Source organism: Metopolophium dirhodum, chromosome 4, assembly GCF_019925205.1.
Source record: "Metopolophium dirhodum isolate CAU chromosome 4, ASM1992520v1, whole genome shotgun sequence".
Lineage (NCBI taxonomy): Eukaryota > Metazoa > Arthropoda > Insecta > Hemiptera > Aphididae > Metopolophium > Metopolophium dirhodum.
Genome location: NC_083563.1, coordinates 33873746 through 33890710, shown reverse-complemented (window position 1 = coordinate 33890710; position 16965 = coordinate 33873746). Strand labels below are relative to the sequence as shown.

The 16965-nt window shown below is 34.6% G+C and overlaps 1 protein-coding gene across 1 annotated transcript in view; it reads right to left on the bottom strand.

Annotated features, from left to right (window-relative positions):
* Window positions 1–16965, bottom strand: part of LOC132943207 (protein qui-1) — a 217584-nt gene that overhangs the window by 4297 nt on the left and 196322 nt on the right. The window contains exons 9-23 of the mRNA XM_061012083.1: window positions 16250–16477; window positions 15974–16162; window positions 14099–14191; window positions 13782–14015; window positions 13583–13705; window positions 13243–13498; window positions 12691–12890; window positions 11938–12324; window positions 11681–11827; window positions 10746–10969; window positions 10404–10597; window positions 9652–9832; window positions 8877–9285; window positions 6849–7060; window positions 6458–6568 (exon numbers count right to left, since the gene is read on the bottom strand). Of these exons, the coding sequence (XP_060868066.1) occupies window positions 6458–6568; window positions 6849–7060; window positions 8877–9285; window positions 9652–9832; window positions 10404–10597; window positions 10746–10969; window positions 11681–11827; window positions 11938–12324; window positions 12691–12890; window positions 13243–13498; window positions 13583–13705; window positions 13782–14015; window positions 14099–14191; window positions 15974–16162; window positions 16250–16477 (3188 nt within the window). The remainder of the gene's footprint in view (window positions 1–6457; window positions 6569–6848; window positions 7061–8876; window positions 9286–9651; window positions 9833–10403; window positions 10598–10745; window positions 10970–11680; window positions 11828–11937; window positions 12325–12690; window positions 12891–13242; window positions 13499–13582; window positions 13706–13781; window positions 14016–14098; window positions 14192–15973; window positions 16163–16249; window positions 16478–16965) is intronic.

Genomic DNA, 16965 nt, shown 5'->3' with positions numbered 1-16965 from the left:
TTCACAAAAAATAATAGATACCTATATAGGCTATACTATTCTGACGGTTCGCGATGTTATATTGATAAGTCAAAAGATCCTCATTCAAGATAACTGTGTAGTGTGTAATGTTACAGGTCCAAAAAGAACATCTAACGATTTCAGCAGTCAATGTTCAAATTATTAGAAAACTTGAAAAACAAAAAAAAAGTGTGCAAATATATCTATTATACCTAATAATTATTATGGTATTAACTTGTCGAGTTCAACGTAAAAGAACATCATTAGAAAAATATGAAATTAAAATAGATTTGAATGTCTCGAAAAATGTATCACAACATATTTTGTATGTAGTTTTCCTGTTGTGGTGTAAAATAGAAAAGAAATAATTTTTACCTACAATCCTACTGACATAAATGTACATGACCGATGGGAAAACGAGCGCATAAGTGTATAACCCTGTACTATTGTACGAAATGAAAAGGTCAAAAGGTTTCGTACGCGTTTACCTTAGTAATTTACTCTTGCGGGTGATGGGAGGGACGTAGACTTGAAACTTATGCTGGCAAATTATATACAGCTGCAGGTAACCTCCGTGTATTATTTTGTGGTACCAGTAATTTGCTATTATGTACAATTGATTATAAACAATAACAATTATTATTATCGCAAACAACTTGCTGTATATGTTGCAAAGGCTGTATCGGCGGGCTAGGAAGATAATAATAATTGTTCACCAGGGGGTTGGGTACCATAATATTATATTAGGCAAGACGTATATATTATTTAATTATTATAATACGCAACTACCATCTGTCCATCTACGTGTATACAATAATTTAGAACCAGATAATAACCACGCCATTACAATTAGAGTGGACAATTATAGTTATTTAAATATTTTTAAGGTTGACTTGACAACAGTAACAGTGTAACGTGTTTTACAATTATTATTATCATATACATACTATATCAACGAGTTATTTTGTTATATCATTAAGTTCAACGAAGTATAAAATTCAACTTAGTATAAAATAAGTATAAAATAATTTTTTCCATTTTCCTATAGTTTAATAAAACACAACGTAAGTCTAAGCAACCCATTAAAAATTAACAATTTTAAATTTAAATGTTTCTAACATGGGTAAGTAACATATGTAACATATTCTAACATATGTAGTCAATTTTATTCTCTTGTGATAATAACATATTATTATTATATTTTTCATACTTCATGATGGACCCAAATACAGCCAAATAATTGAGATTAAACAACTTGTTCAAAAAAAACTTATTCCAACATAATAACTTTTCAATCATTAGAGATACAGGAAATTATGTTTATCATCAGCGTCAGGAATTTTATACTCCGTAATAAGCGCTGAAATATTAATTAGGTAGGTATACGCATTTTATGCAAAATAAAATTATATGTTTTTGTTTCTCATATTATGATTTGAATGTATAATTAGGTATGTCACAAATACATTATTGATGATAATACTACAATAGCATTTATACTAATACAATACTAGCTGTATCCGACTTCGCCCGGGAAAAAAAGAACAGTCATAGAAAATACAGCGCTATATAATATTATATCAGTAGATCTTCGTTTTATATGGTGTACGGTGACCTACCTACCTGAGTTTACAGGTAAATCGGCATCGGTGTTCATAGCTTTGTGAACTAATTCGATCAAAATGGATTGAATATAAAAGTGAGTATATTTTTTAACGTGATTCAAACTACTATATATATATTTTCCTGATATCTCCAAGAAAAATCTAACATTTTTGTCAAAATCGGTTCAATAGTTTTTGAGACTATAGGTCTACCTATGCAGATGTCGGTAGGTCGTAGGTACACAATTTAATAGCAAACAATACATTTAAAAAAAGCGAGTGAGTGGATGTCGCTCTGCTGTACATTAGGTTACGAGTGGGTCAATGTATATTGGATTGTGTTAAACTTGAATTCAATGATATAATATCATTGCATAAGAAAAACGATTCTGAGCGGAGACCGTTTGCCAGTCTGGATATTTTATATTGTTATTATTTATTATAGCCATGTAAGTTAATTAATATTATTTATTATTTTTTATTCGGTTCTATGGTGATAAACAAAGCGTTAGAAATTAAAATCCCGTTTTTAGCGGTTTTTTGTCGATGGTTTTTCCCGTGGCATATTAAATAACAATTGAGAAAATCTAAAAATGACCTCTCTAAAGTACCACCTTGATCCAATTTGATAAAAGGTAAGATACTCTATGTTGAAATCGAAGCACTCCTTATGGTAGAAATTTTGCATACAGGATAAAATAATAAATAAAATAAACACCATTGTAAAACCACTAGCTACCTCGCTCCGCTGAGAATCTAAAAATAATAAACTGTATCAGGTCGTGGTGGTTAAAATGTCTATATCAATTTTTCGTCTGTAACAATTAATGGTAACCTTATGTTTTTGAAAAAAATTCTCAATTTTCATACGTGATCTACACTATAGTAACCTTATGTTATAGCAACCTATATGGGCTTAAAAACAAAGCTATAAAAACTCCCCTATAGTCTCAATAGGAATGTGAGTGCGAAATTTGGTGCCAATTAGTTGAGTAGTTTCTAAGCCTAAAAGCCCCATCCTAATGTACATTAATACTGAAGTGAAACTTCTTTACAGATGGTATAGGTACGAAACAAAAAGCTTATCGCCCGACACGGTCGGTCATTTCAACACTATGGTTTCTATGGTAATAAATAATAATCTTTGTCTTAACTTTGTATAATAACAGTCGATTCTGAGCGTAGCGATCAACGTATTGTGTTTACAGTAATTATTGTGTGTGTGAGTGTTTTTTTTGTCTGTCATCAACATTTGGGGTAGATAGGTACCTAATACCTAATATTTGGATACCAGCATCTTTTCTGGTAGAAAGGTGAATATAGTTATTTTTGAGAGGTCCAAATTGAAAATTCCCAGTAGTTTATAAAGCGTTCGAAAAAAAACAAAAAAAAGTGAAAAAATTGTAATTTTTACTCAAAACCAATTTTTGAAAAAAAGATTTCATTTTTTGGTCCAACTCAAAAATTAATAACCGTAGATATTTTTCATTTTTACCAAATATTTAAAATGTAATTTTCCATATAATATGGTAACATTTTCAAAATATTTTGAATCCTTTTAAGCTTAGTTTTATAGTTTTGAGTAATTTTTCTCATTTTGTAAATGTAGTTAAAATTACTATCAATAAAAACTTTATCGAATTCCTATTTATCGATTTTTGATATTTTATTGTCATTCAAAAACTAATAACCACAGACACTTAAAATGTCAAATGTTTACCAAATATGTATTTGTATTAGAATTTTTCATATATGGTATAAAATTGTCCAAACTTTTAAAATATTTTGACTCTTTTTGTGATATTTATACCCATGAGAAATTTTTCTAACTGTTAATTATTTTTCAGTTAGAGATTCGTAAAAAATGTTCTTTTCATAGCTGACTACGACATTTTAATAGAGGATTCCCAACAAGTTTTTCTACCTTTGTAAAAGAAAAAAAGTTAGTAGGTATTTACAGCTATGTAGTATTTTTTATTTTTATTAATTTTTTGTTTTAATTTTTAATTTGATTATTAATACAAGTATACTAGGATGTCACAACGTATCCGCTCAGAATATTATTTTTTGTATGCAATGATTTATCATTGAATTCAAATATAACCTATCTATTACAATGAAATGCTTGACAATAATACTGTACCTATACAGCTGCAGAGCGGTGCCCACTTGTCCACCTTTTTTTACTTTTCCAATACAAACCTAATAATATGATGGACCGTAACGGGTGATAATCTATTTTTTTCATAACCTCTGTAAAAAAGTTTCAGTTCATCCACGCGTACTTGAAACACGCATTTTTTAATATTTATATTTAGTACTAGTGATCCCGTGCACTTCGTCGCCCACTAAAAATGCCAACCCTAGGTATATGAATAATAAATTATGTTTTATTGTATAATATAACGGTTACCATAACAACTTTTTTAAAACAATGGCAACCAATAAGTATTATTAAAATAGCTATTTTAATAATACTTTGAAACCCACGGCCACCATTTATAAACAAAATTTCCATCGAAAATCTCCAAATACCTGTTTGAGCACCTCCTGGGGTTGGTCCTCTCTCTATTTAAATTAGCCTATCCTCTGCCCAGAGATCTAACCTATCTCTGTACCAAATGATCCCGTGCACTTCGTTGCCCGGCAACCAATAATGATCCCGTGCAATTCGTTGCCCAGCAACCAATAATTATTATTATAATAGCTTCAAAACCCATGGTAACCGATGGCCACTATCTATGTATATTATCATGGACATTACCATGGAAATTATCTATGGACTTTCTCTATGGACACACAGACAGACACATACATTCATTTATATATATATAGATTATAGATATCAATATAGTACCTATTATTTGAACTGTTCAGTAAAAATACAGCAATCGCCTTCGGTGACGTATTCTAATATAATGTCCGGTGATGACGTATTACATCACAGAATCTAAGAATCTATAGGTTACATATAGGTTTATCATCGTTACACAACCACACATGATGCATAGATAATATATTATCTATGACACGATGGCGGCGAGCTTGACTTGTTGATATCACGCATTTTCCAATGATTACAGAGCGAAACAAAATTACCACAAGATCACGGTAAATCTCAACTCTTGTACGTGGAGTAGGATGGTGCGTGGGTAAAAGGGAATATAAATGCATAAATGCATATTTTCTACTATTTTTGATTATTATTTGTTACTCTGTCTTGTAGAATACAACGTTCTGTGTCATAGCTTTTGTTCTATATCACCAAAACAGTAATAATATTATTGTTTGATTCTTATTTTATAAAACTACTAGCTCGCCGCGGTAAGTGCAACTCAGCTATCCTGGTAGCCGGTAGGCAATCCGACTACCGGACTACGTCGGATTGCGGACAATGTGCTACAGCAAATCAAGTAGGATACTACCGATGATTAGCTATAAGTGCAACTCAGCCACCTTGGTAGGCAATGTGTGAAAATAAATGTTAAAACCAAATGAGTCCCAAATGTAAAATAACGGTCGTATAAATTATATTCTATCATAATAACCATTTTATTTTTTGTAACCGATAGCAACCTTATAAAAATAAAAATATATTATTATTAAGTTTATATTTTGCAGGACAAATGGCGTCACTATTGTATTTTTACCATCCTGATTTCTTACTTTTCCAGGGTATTTTCCTAAAATTTTCTTTCATATAAACAGTGTTGGGAATTATCTAGATAAGATTTTTTGAAATAAATTATCTTTTAAAGTATCTAGATAATTATGTTACGATTTATCTAATGTTTAGCTTAGATAAAAAATGGGCTTATCTAGATAAATATTATAGTGCCCCTACACAATTATTAAACCAATGTTACTAAAATTCTAATATAATATAAATCTCTATATATAAAATTAGAAGAATAGGTATATTTCTTGTTATTACTTATTATTGACAACGACAATATTATGGTAATACGAGAACCTGCATGCGGGCTTGCCCTATACATCGTTCTCTACTACAAAAAAAATAGCCATAATAATCATATTAAAATTAATTAGGTATAGGTTTATTTACCCATCCATTTTAAAAATAAATTAAAATTAACTTCGTAGAACTGTATTTCAAAGACTCAATTCGTTGTCATTATAAATATTATGTCATTATATTGATAGAAATCTAATATTACAAAAATACTAAAAAAACAATAAAAATAGGAGTAAAAAAATGATATTTATCTAGATATTTATATAGATAAATGTATTGTTATCTTTATCTAGATAAATTACATTTATGTTATCTTTATTTTTATCTAGATAATATTTTGTTAAAATTATCTTATCTTATCTAGATAATTTTTTAGTTATCTATTCCCAACACTGCATTAAACCATGCACTGACAATTACGAACACAACAAAAAAAGAATCAGCCAAATTGGTCAAGTGATTTCGAAGTTTTCCAAGCAAAAAAAGCGACTTCATTTTATAATATGTATTGATGATGATGATGATGATATTTAGATAGTCAAAAAGCCACATTACAGTGAATGCAGAAATTAAAAATTAATTTTGTTATCTGAAAAATAGTGATTTTACTTATTTTCTTTTATTCGCGTATACCGTCTACTTATGTATCCATTATAGGTACGTAATAATAACGATAATCACGTAATACAATATTATGAACACACGACATCACGGTTAGAAAAATTATCTAAGCCACTGTAGTGGTTCCGTTGGAAAATCGTTTTATAAAATTGTAATATTTTCTGGTTATAGGTACTTGTCGAATATATATATATATATACCAGTCACGAGAACCTACCTTTTGCTTAAATTAGGTAAGATGTTGGTAGGAACTTACCACGTTCGGTCGGCTCGTTGATTTGGAAGGCGACCGTTTGTTGTTCCATTCGGCGATCAATTGGTCAAAGTGTTGTGATTGCGCCAAAGCGGCTTGCTCGGGACCCAGATTCTGTAAACACGAGTGGTTTGGTCAGTATTTCAGTCGAGTGCGCCCGCAGGATAAAATCCCACCCGGGGCAAGATAAAAATGATCTATAATCTAATATTAGTTACAGCGATATTAAAGTACATGCAGTTAAAAACTCCCAGGTGGGGCAATGGCCCCCTTGGCACCCCCCTATTTTCAGTAGGTAAATCTATCGTTCAAAACATCCAAACACCAAAAGTGTATGTAGATAGTAGAATAATATACTGAACCCGCGGGTGTTATTGTTTGTGTGTGTACGTACCTGTGATCCCATGTTCTCGTTATTATTGGCCTGTTTCGATATTTCTTCCATGCTGGCCGAAACGGAAAACCGGCGGAGCTTTTCGTCGACGGCTGCCCGTGTTATCGACGAGGTCAAGTGCGCGTACTTTCGTTGCCACGTGTACGAGTCCAACGAGTATTCTTTGATCAACATCCTCCTCATGGGCTTCTTGGCGGCTAGCGATCTGTGTTCTACGATATTGGCATGAGAAAAACATCAATACATTATCATAACTATTATAAGTATGACTAAAATAATATTAGTGGGTATAGGTGGGAAGTAACTAGTAGGTCTTTTCATAATATTGTACCCGGACCTGGAACAACAATTATTTTATAGGTTTCCGTTCGTTGAAATATACATTTGAGGTGTATCAATTTTATTTATTCAATACTCAGTAGAGTTTGATGCTCACGAGTACAAAATTTAAAAACTAACAAAATTTATTTTTCTATTGATACATCGTTTATACATTGTTTTATAACTTACAATACCTATGTCGAATTATTTGTATTTATTCTGATAGTAGAGTAAAATACGTCTATATTTCTATTTCATCTATTTTATTATTGGTTATAATTATATGGGAATCATTCAAATTATGATTTTATAGCGATGAGTGTCAGAATAGTTTTTTTTTTATACAAAATGGATTTATCATTGAATTCAAATCTAATAAAAAAAAAATTATTAGGTATTTAAAATATTACAATGATTTACTGGATGATGGTTCACTTGAAATCTATACAGCAGAAACTAATTCCCTCAGTTTTTAAATAAGATTTATTAAAAACTGAAAACTTGTAACAACCCAAAAATCTATCGTCTAAAAATACAAGTTTCGATTTCTATGTTTCTTAAAAATATAATTGTATTAAATAGTTTCATTGGTGGGGAAGAAGGGCGATTTTTCAGCTACGTTTATCAATTTTCACAAGGTCCGGTTTTAATATTACAGATTTTAGTTTCTACAATTCTAATCATCGAGCAGTATTATACGCATATAAACAATATCGATGGATTGTTTGTAGGGAAATTTACTGAGCGGCAGTAGCTAGTGTGGCGAATGGGGAAAAATGTCTCGAAATACCTGTGTGTACTACAACGATTGTAGAGTGCAGACTGCACAGCCATTTAAAATGATATGACAAAGTTCAAAAGATAGGGGTTGTTATCGCGGGAGAAAGAAAAAAAATGAAACGTAGTACCATAAAATAATTGGACGGTTTTATGCATTGTGTACTCAAACGTGGTTTTGTATGCACAAATTTCATTGTGTACTCGAACGTGATGTAATTTTACGGGGGAAAAAAATCACATTGTTACTAAACACGGGACAGCCATTAAAACGATCCGTGAATACGATTATAATAAAATAAAAATGTCTTAAATTTAATTCGCTTTTAAGCTGTAATACAATATTATAATATTGTATTCGTTTTAGGTTGTTATAATAGTTGTACGTCGTTGCGTTTTTGTATAAATCTCGGTAAATCAAGAGTGACTTTTTCGTCGTTTGAAAATGTAATAAAACGACACGCGTGTACGGGCTACGGGCCACGCAACGCGAGTGCCGAGTTTATTATATTATTTATCGAGAGTTTCCAGTTTTATTAAGTTAAATAATTTTAGTGTTTATAATGTTTTGGATGTTCACCGTTACACGTGCCTAATATAAGTTATTATGCTCATTAATCGATGCGTCTAAAATGACGAAGGTGACCTTGTTTTATTTGTACCTATCTAATATTTTATTGACGTTTTTTTCCGTGACAGCGAAACATTGTGTACCTATAATGTAGTATGTATACTATATAACAATCAAAACAATTTTTTACTGTATGCGCGTCACAGTAGCGTGATAGAATACTGTGAGGTAGGGGCTTATGAGCACCATAGAATACCCCAGTTTCAAAAAACTCAAAAATTGACAAAATATAATACCAGTGTGGCTAATTAAAACGGATCGTCCCATTTATTTATATTACTACAATATAGTGATCATACCTCGGTTGATGAACACCGGCACCTTAACGTACTGCGCGGGAGTGTTCATCAACTGTGTGATGGGCAAATACTGGCTCTCGTACAGATGTACCGCGACCCGGGTCACGTCCGTGGACATAGACAGGCCCAAAATGGGGAGGTGCAGTTGCAGCGACGTGAGCGGGACGCCGCGTTTCGTGTCCCACACGATTATGCGCTTGTCGTCGGACCCAGACAGGGCCACCGAACCGTCACCGCTCAGCTTGACACACGTCACGTGGCCTAGATGACCGGTCAGCAGATGTCTGTCGTCGCCAGTGTGTATGTCCCATATGATGAGGTTAGCGTCCCATGAACCGGACACGACGATCGACTTGTCACTGATGGCCACGGCCACACACGTCACTTGGTCTTCGTGTCCGACCAACACCTGTGGCGTGTGGATAAGATTATGTATTATATGTCGTTATGTTCACTGGAGGTGGAGGCGAGTGGGTAGACGGGGGGATGGGATGAATGGTTTTGATGAAAACTAATGAAAGTGTTGATACTTTTTAGATAATTTAAAACATTTATTTACTTTTGATTTTTAAATGACGACCAATTCGATTATTATAATTGAACAAGACAGGTTGACGATCAGATAATCGACTTTAATTACCTACATTTTCCCTATACTTGACCAGACAAAAAAAAACTATTCCAATACCCACAATAGTGGGGTTGGCACCCAGTGAGGGCGTGAGGGGCTGGTTGGTAGATGGTATATTGATATCCATCTCGGTAGTACACGTACCTGTGACAGTTTACCGCCATTGATTTGCCACACTTTTAACGACATGTCTTTGGACCCGGTGATTATTTGCAACGAGTCGTATGTTATCACAAAACATGTTATCTCTTCCGTATGACTGACCGGCCATTTTTCCGTCCAAGGGCCTCCCTCGTTCTTGACGGACAACGGCCAGATGTGTAACCTGTGTAAAACCATCGTGTAATATATATTGCAGTGGTAAAGTGACTTGATCTTAATGACTTGTTAGGTTTTAATTCGCAAAAATGAAAAGATTAAGATTTCTGAATCGACTTTATTAAGAGTTGAAAAATAAATTAAATTGGGTACATAATATGAATGCAAATTTAATTTTGTACAATTTTTCTAAAGCAAAAACCTAATTTACTATAATTTATTTTGAAAATGCATTTATTAGTATACTTATACATACGGTTATACAGTTAATTAGTAAAATAAAACATAGTTCTGAAATGTATTGCAAGTGATTTAGATATTGATATAAATATAAATTGTCATTAAATAATATTAATAAGAATAGTCGGGAATTGACTGCAGTGAAAACATTTTTTTTGAAGTAATATGGTTTCCTAAAATCAAAAATAACCTGTTATAATAAGCAAAAACTCTTCAATACCAACATTTCCAATTTTGGCATCAGTAGTAAGATAATAACAGTTATGATTCCGATAGTTTTCAATTCTGTTCAGTTTTCCAGATTTGAGAGAAACAATGTCTATCGAGTTTTGACTTACGAAAAATGGCCGTCACCGCTGACCAGGTATTTCATGTTGTTGGTCACTGACAAATTGGTCGCCGGGCATATCACCGAGTTGAGTAGCGTCCCATTGTCTGATAGCCAGACCGCTATGACGCCTGCCTTGTCGCTGGACACGACTTTCTCACTGTCTGAGGTCACCTCCACGGCGGTGATGGCTGACTGGTGGCCCTGTAGGTTGGTCAAACAACAGTCATTTGTATGAGAAATGAAAATTCAAAGACGCGGATATCGACTAAGATGTTGCTACAGACATCGCCAAGTAATATAATATAAGCCTTATATTATAACCTAACCTTATATTTTAAGGTGTACTTACGCTGAACGTGAAAACGGCATTGCCCACCGTTAGGCCCCAGACCAACACAAGTTTGTCCTCTGAACCAGAAACGGCAAAAAGTCCGTTGGAAGCTATGGCTAGACATGTTATAGCAGCCGTGTGGCCGTGCATAGTGGAGTGTAGCTCGTTGTTGTTCAGTTGATAGACATTTTCTAAGCTCTCCACGTTGAGATGCCAGACGTTAACCAGACTATCCAGACCACCTGTGTGGATGAGACACAGTCGCAAGTAAGCCGATTTTACAATTTCGTGTTATAGTTATAGGTATTATCAGAGTTTGAACTATGTTGCGCTAAAAGTTGACTAAAATCGCACTTAATATTATTTATTTATTTAATTAATTTGTTTATTAACGATTAAAGGGTAACAAAGTTGCTTATAATAACAATTTAACTTAAAAATAAATAATATAACAACTATTATTTTACATAATGAAAATATCAATATTTTTGAATATGAAGGTTATATCTTAAACCCGCTATATCTATGTAAACAGTGTATTCAAAATTTTAACATAAACACAAACGGTTTGAGTCACTATCTAAGTGAAAGTGATTAAAATCATCAAGACATTACAAACTCGAAGCATAAGATTTGTTGGTTCATTAAAATTATAAGATTGTGAGTGGAACATCTCATAAAAGGCGTAAAAGCCTACAAACCTATTTTTTCTTGAATATTTCGGGGAAAATAATATTAGATACATTAGATGTTATAAATAAATGGCTATTATATTACCAAGCTGAGATAGATTCTACATTATGGACCCATGCTCTAGATTCTAACGTACCAGAGAACAATATATAAAGTATTTAGACATTGAATATCTTTAAAGACCTAACATTGACGCTTGATAAACCCTAACATGTGCAAAATAGTTTGAACCCTAAACTTATTACAATATAATATTATACCTGTGACAGCCATTGTGCCGTCTCGCGATATGTCCAAACAGGTGATGGCGCTGGTGTGTGGCTTTCGGGACAACGGCGACGATTGTTTGTTGATCGTGTGTGCGCTACCCATTTTCCGGAAATTCCAGTAAGCGATCTTGCCATTACCTTATAATAACGATATGACGTGAACGACGAGAAATCAAAACACTTTTCCCTACCCACCATCCCAACACCCAAAACACACAGACACACACACACTCAATATTGTTGCTCACCCGCCGTGACAAGAAAGTCGTCGTTGTTGGTGATTTTCACGGCGATTACTTCTTTGTGATGTGGTGCTGTAGATATTGGTACAAGGTCCAAGTCTCCCGAGTGTATGTCGTAGATATACACCCTGGAGTCAACTCCGGCTACCACTGCCCGCTGACAGTCCTCAGCCAACGCGATTGACATGACTTTGGAACAGTATCCTTTCAAGTTGTGTATGAGCGTGCCCGTCGCCAGCGCGTGTAGCCACAATTGGTTTCCTTCGCATAGCACCAACAGGAACATGGAGTCGACAGATATGTCCAACATTTCCACGGGTCCGGGCAGAGCGATGGTGTTGAGCAGATCGAGCGTGTCCATTTCCCAGAGGCACACTGTGCAGTCCGACGAACCTGCGAACGCGCCGTTACGGTTAGACGTGTGCTGTCGAAATTATGGTCTCCGAGGAAAGCGAATTTTGTTTTGGTTTGCCGGGTGTTTAAACATTAAATTTATATTACAAACATACATTATACATGAAGGTAGGAGCAGACCTATGGGGTTTAAACTTTAATTATATCAAACCCGTGAACTATTTTTGTACTTTTCGCGTTAACTAAGATCCTTGAAAAGTCAAATTTATTTCTAGAAAAACGTTAAATGTGATATTATTTGAGCTAAATATAACTAATTTACTAAATATTCTCAAAAACAGAGAACTTAAAAAATTACCATCATAATTCCTAATCTAACCTATACGTCGTGTTGTGTATACGTACCAGTAACGAGAACGTCTTGCGATGTCAATTGAACTGCCGTTACGGGTGCTTTGTGGTAGTCAATTTTTTTTACCATTTTCCCTTTTAACGTGAACAGAAGTATTTTACTATTTTCGCAACCCAAAACCACGCCAAGTTCTTTGTTGCCACCGTCGTTGATTGTCGCCACGCAAAGGCTTAACACAAGAGATTCTAGGTCACTGTAATCAGAAATAAATACAATCAAAAGATTACTTCCACATTATTGTATGTGCATAAGAAAATAAGTTAGGTAGCCAAAAGCATAAGTTAGGTTACTACAAAACCAATAGTTCATGTTCATAAACATCCAGAGAAACGTTAACAGTTATTCACTTTTGTGTCTTTTGAAACCATCCAACATCTTTGAAGTTCATTTGTTGGAACTTTGTAAATTGTATACAAAAAAACTGTATTGAAAAAATGCTTTTATGAAATTAACACAATTCCAAAAAACTTGGGACCAAGTTTTGGAAGACTTTCAAAGCGAACTATGACTTTTCTCTGGCAAGTTTACGGAAACCAATAGCTCACTTGTATTTCGCTAATAAAGCGTATGTGTTTAGATCCCAGACTAGAACGCTACGGTCTTCAGAACCAGTGACCAATAACTGAGGGTTTTTGTTCACGTTCAAACACTTGATGGGTTTCTGATGTCCTTTGAACGTCTGCACTCTCGCGTTTCCCATCGTGTGCCAAAGTTGGGCGTCGCCTTCTTTGGGTATGACAACCACGTGCTGCGCTGAAGGCGTAGGAGCTATATGACGGATCGGTATACCACAGTTGACGCCTAAATAATAAACCACATCGATATTAATATCAAGGTTAGTGTATGATTTATTTTTTAATTTTCGTATCGATGTAATAATATTACATTTGATGTGAAGAGGCAAAGGTGGTTGTAGCCAACTTGTGTGTGGCACCAATAACGGATCTGTGAAACCATCGCACCACGATACCGAACATCTGATGATTCTGTGCATTAGTTTGCTACTGTCTATAATGTCGATATGAAGTGTGGTTATTATCTATAGTATATTTTGGTTTGATTCAAAATGCACGTATTCGCTTACCTGCCACGGGCCGTAGCCAACTAATGATTTGTGCCCCGAGTTGCAAAGTATCCCTCGTGAGTACGTCACTCGATTTCCTCACTGTGTAGTAAACCAATTCGACATCTCTGTCCAACACATAACATCGCGCGTGCTCTAGGATAGACCGAAGGTAACTGACGGATATAGTTCGTACCGCCGCCAGTAAAAAGTCGAAATTACACAATGTCAGCTCTTTTAGTCTGATGTGGTCACCTGTGCATTTTCGTGTGCATAATTTTTAATTTTAATAATTATGGTATGAAATCAGCGTATTATTCACTATCGTATTGATTTACCAGCTTTGAGCAAATGAATCCATGATTCCTCGACGTGTCTCAAACTGTACGTCATGTCATTGTGTATAACAGTTTCTCCATCTTTACTTACCGCTGTAATAATAAGTACATTCATTACAATACTCGATAGAATGGGTACTGTAACGGGACAATTTTTAATATAGCCAACAACCCGTAGCATATGACAACCAATCACAGCACAGTATGAACGCAACACACCGTATTATGGGCTTATGGAGGACTTACAGGCCTCTCCTTACATCAAACGAATACTGTAAGTACGGTCATAGATAGAGGAGATCATGATGAAGACAACAGTACCCTTCCCATGGCCATAACCCGAAAAACGACCGAGATACCGCTAAATCCATCCCGATAAACACAGCGTACAACCGAATAATCGATATGTTAACTAGTCAGTACAGGTACTAGTCAAGTATTAGTCGGTACAAGTACTTGTACTGGCAAAATTTAGAGGAGAATCATCCTGAATTTTATTCTTCAAAAACAAAACTTCAAAATACCTGCACATTTAAGACTTAGGCCGCTGTCCTCAACACTTCGCCAATACGTTTAAAAATCGCTCATTTATTTGGGCTAACCAATAATTCTATCCAAACTAATATCAAACAAATTCTCCCACACATCGTAGGCCAACGCCTGAAATGTGAAACAGGCTAATATAGACGTCCAAACTAGCAATAGCAATAGGAGAATCATGCAATTCACTTCCATTTCTTCAACAGTATTCAACGATTCACTAAACAACGAAGACCCAAACGAACATTTGAAGCCGATCTACCGAGCCAGCAACCAGTAACAAGCCACCAGAACGGACCGGTACGATCCCGTGCGCTACTCATTTTGAGCATCGCCACAATCGATCGTACGGTCTAATCGACGACGCCAGACCACGGCATACCAGAGCTGAATCAGTGAACAAACATCGTCGACCCATACGATTCCTTCGCAACTATCCCCGAATATCGCCACAGTTGATCGTATGGGTCTAATCAACGGTATCCAAACTACGGCACCCAAGAGCTGAACCTCAACGCCACCGGGGAACCGTATCACCAGACCAAGTAGTCTGCGTGGAAGAATCGCCACGGGTTGCCTATACCTCATTTTTACACGGAGCTATATATAGGTGGTAACCTCTCGTTATATCTGGCGTCGGGTAATGGTATAAGCCAGAATTCCGACGCAGATACTCGACAAGCTATCAATAGCACCGTGAAAAATAAGGCGATAACCTGGCGATTCCGACCGTTTAAAAGGCTGTCGTGATTAAATATCTTCAACACGCTGACAACCAACGACCGGAAACGAGGACGATTTCATTGGGACACCACTTCAATCAAAGAACACGATACTGGATGACCAAATTCTGGAGTAAATATAAACTGTTTTCTTCAGGACAATATACTACAAATCAAGTCCTCCAACGCGAGTGCCTGATTAGGCCACGCTATACCCGAACGGAGGATGCGATTAGACGCCACTTATTTGACCGGGCCTAACTCAACTTACCTGTTCCGTTCATCATTGTATTAAAATATTTGTGAAATAATCCTTTTATAATGCAATAATAATTAATATTTATGGAGGTCATGTCACCGGACCTCCAAGATAGGCGAGGTCCGACGAAATGTCACCTTCCCCAATAGTATGTAACACAGAATAACTTTTATAGAAATAAAGAAACAATTTATATGCAGTTTAAAACCATCGGGTTCATACTTTTAACCAAAGGCGCACACTATCATATCGTGTAACGTTTCACTACGCAAAAGTTTTTGAATAAATAATTTATAATATAGTACCAAAAAGTAGTATCAAGTTAAACGACTATAATAATTAGAGTATACTTACAACCATCAGTTTTGGATTCCGATTCATCTTTGGCAAATTCACTGAAAAACAAGTTACCTATTTCCATATGCAACGTTCTTTTATGTATCTTAGATGTGAGATACCTTTGACTAACTACATCAAATGTAATTTTATGTCTCCAACATAATAATATGCGGCCGCTCATGAACTTTTCGTATAAGAGAGGCACTATAAATATATATGGGAAATAAATTTCATAGATATTTGATAATATAAAAATTTTTTTAAATATAAACTAAACATTTTTATTCTCACTTATAGTTTTTTTAGCAGTACAAAACGTAGAAAAGTTAAAATTTCCATCTTCTAACTTCAAAGGAGTTCCAAATTCACCAGTTGTTGGCATAAGCAACTCAAGAAGTTCGGTTTCTGTTAAACCAAATTCGGATACCGATATGTACGAAGCTAATCTAGTAACAGCTTTTAAACCATACGCTTGTTCGTAGTTGTCTAACATATTGTTAATATTTGTCTTGATTGTCTCTAAAAAAAAAAAAAACGCTAGCTTGAAATGTATGAGTAATTAGCTGAAAAAAATCGATATTGATATTATTCTTTTGTTAATTTTTTGTACACTTTTTCGAGTAATAGGAAAATTGAAACTTTTTAAGTTTAGGGTGTTTAACTATGGATGGAATTGAAATGAGTGGAATTTTTTATCCGTTATATCCCTTTAATTTGTGATTTTTAATGGTTTACGAGATTTGGTGTATTGTGTTAATCATACTGCGTCTTAATGTATAGTAATTAAAACGCATTATAAGTACGGGGCCAGTGCCATTCAGGGCTGTTGCCGCAGCCAAAGTGCGCATGTGTCCAATATTGTATTTCACGCTTAAATCAGAATATATTATAATATAGGTACAAGACTTAAATATTATTTTTGAAAAAAAAAACTTTTTTTACAAGGTTATCCCTAAATTATTTCCGTCCATGTTTTTGAAACACCCTATACTATAATTTATAGATTA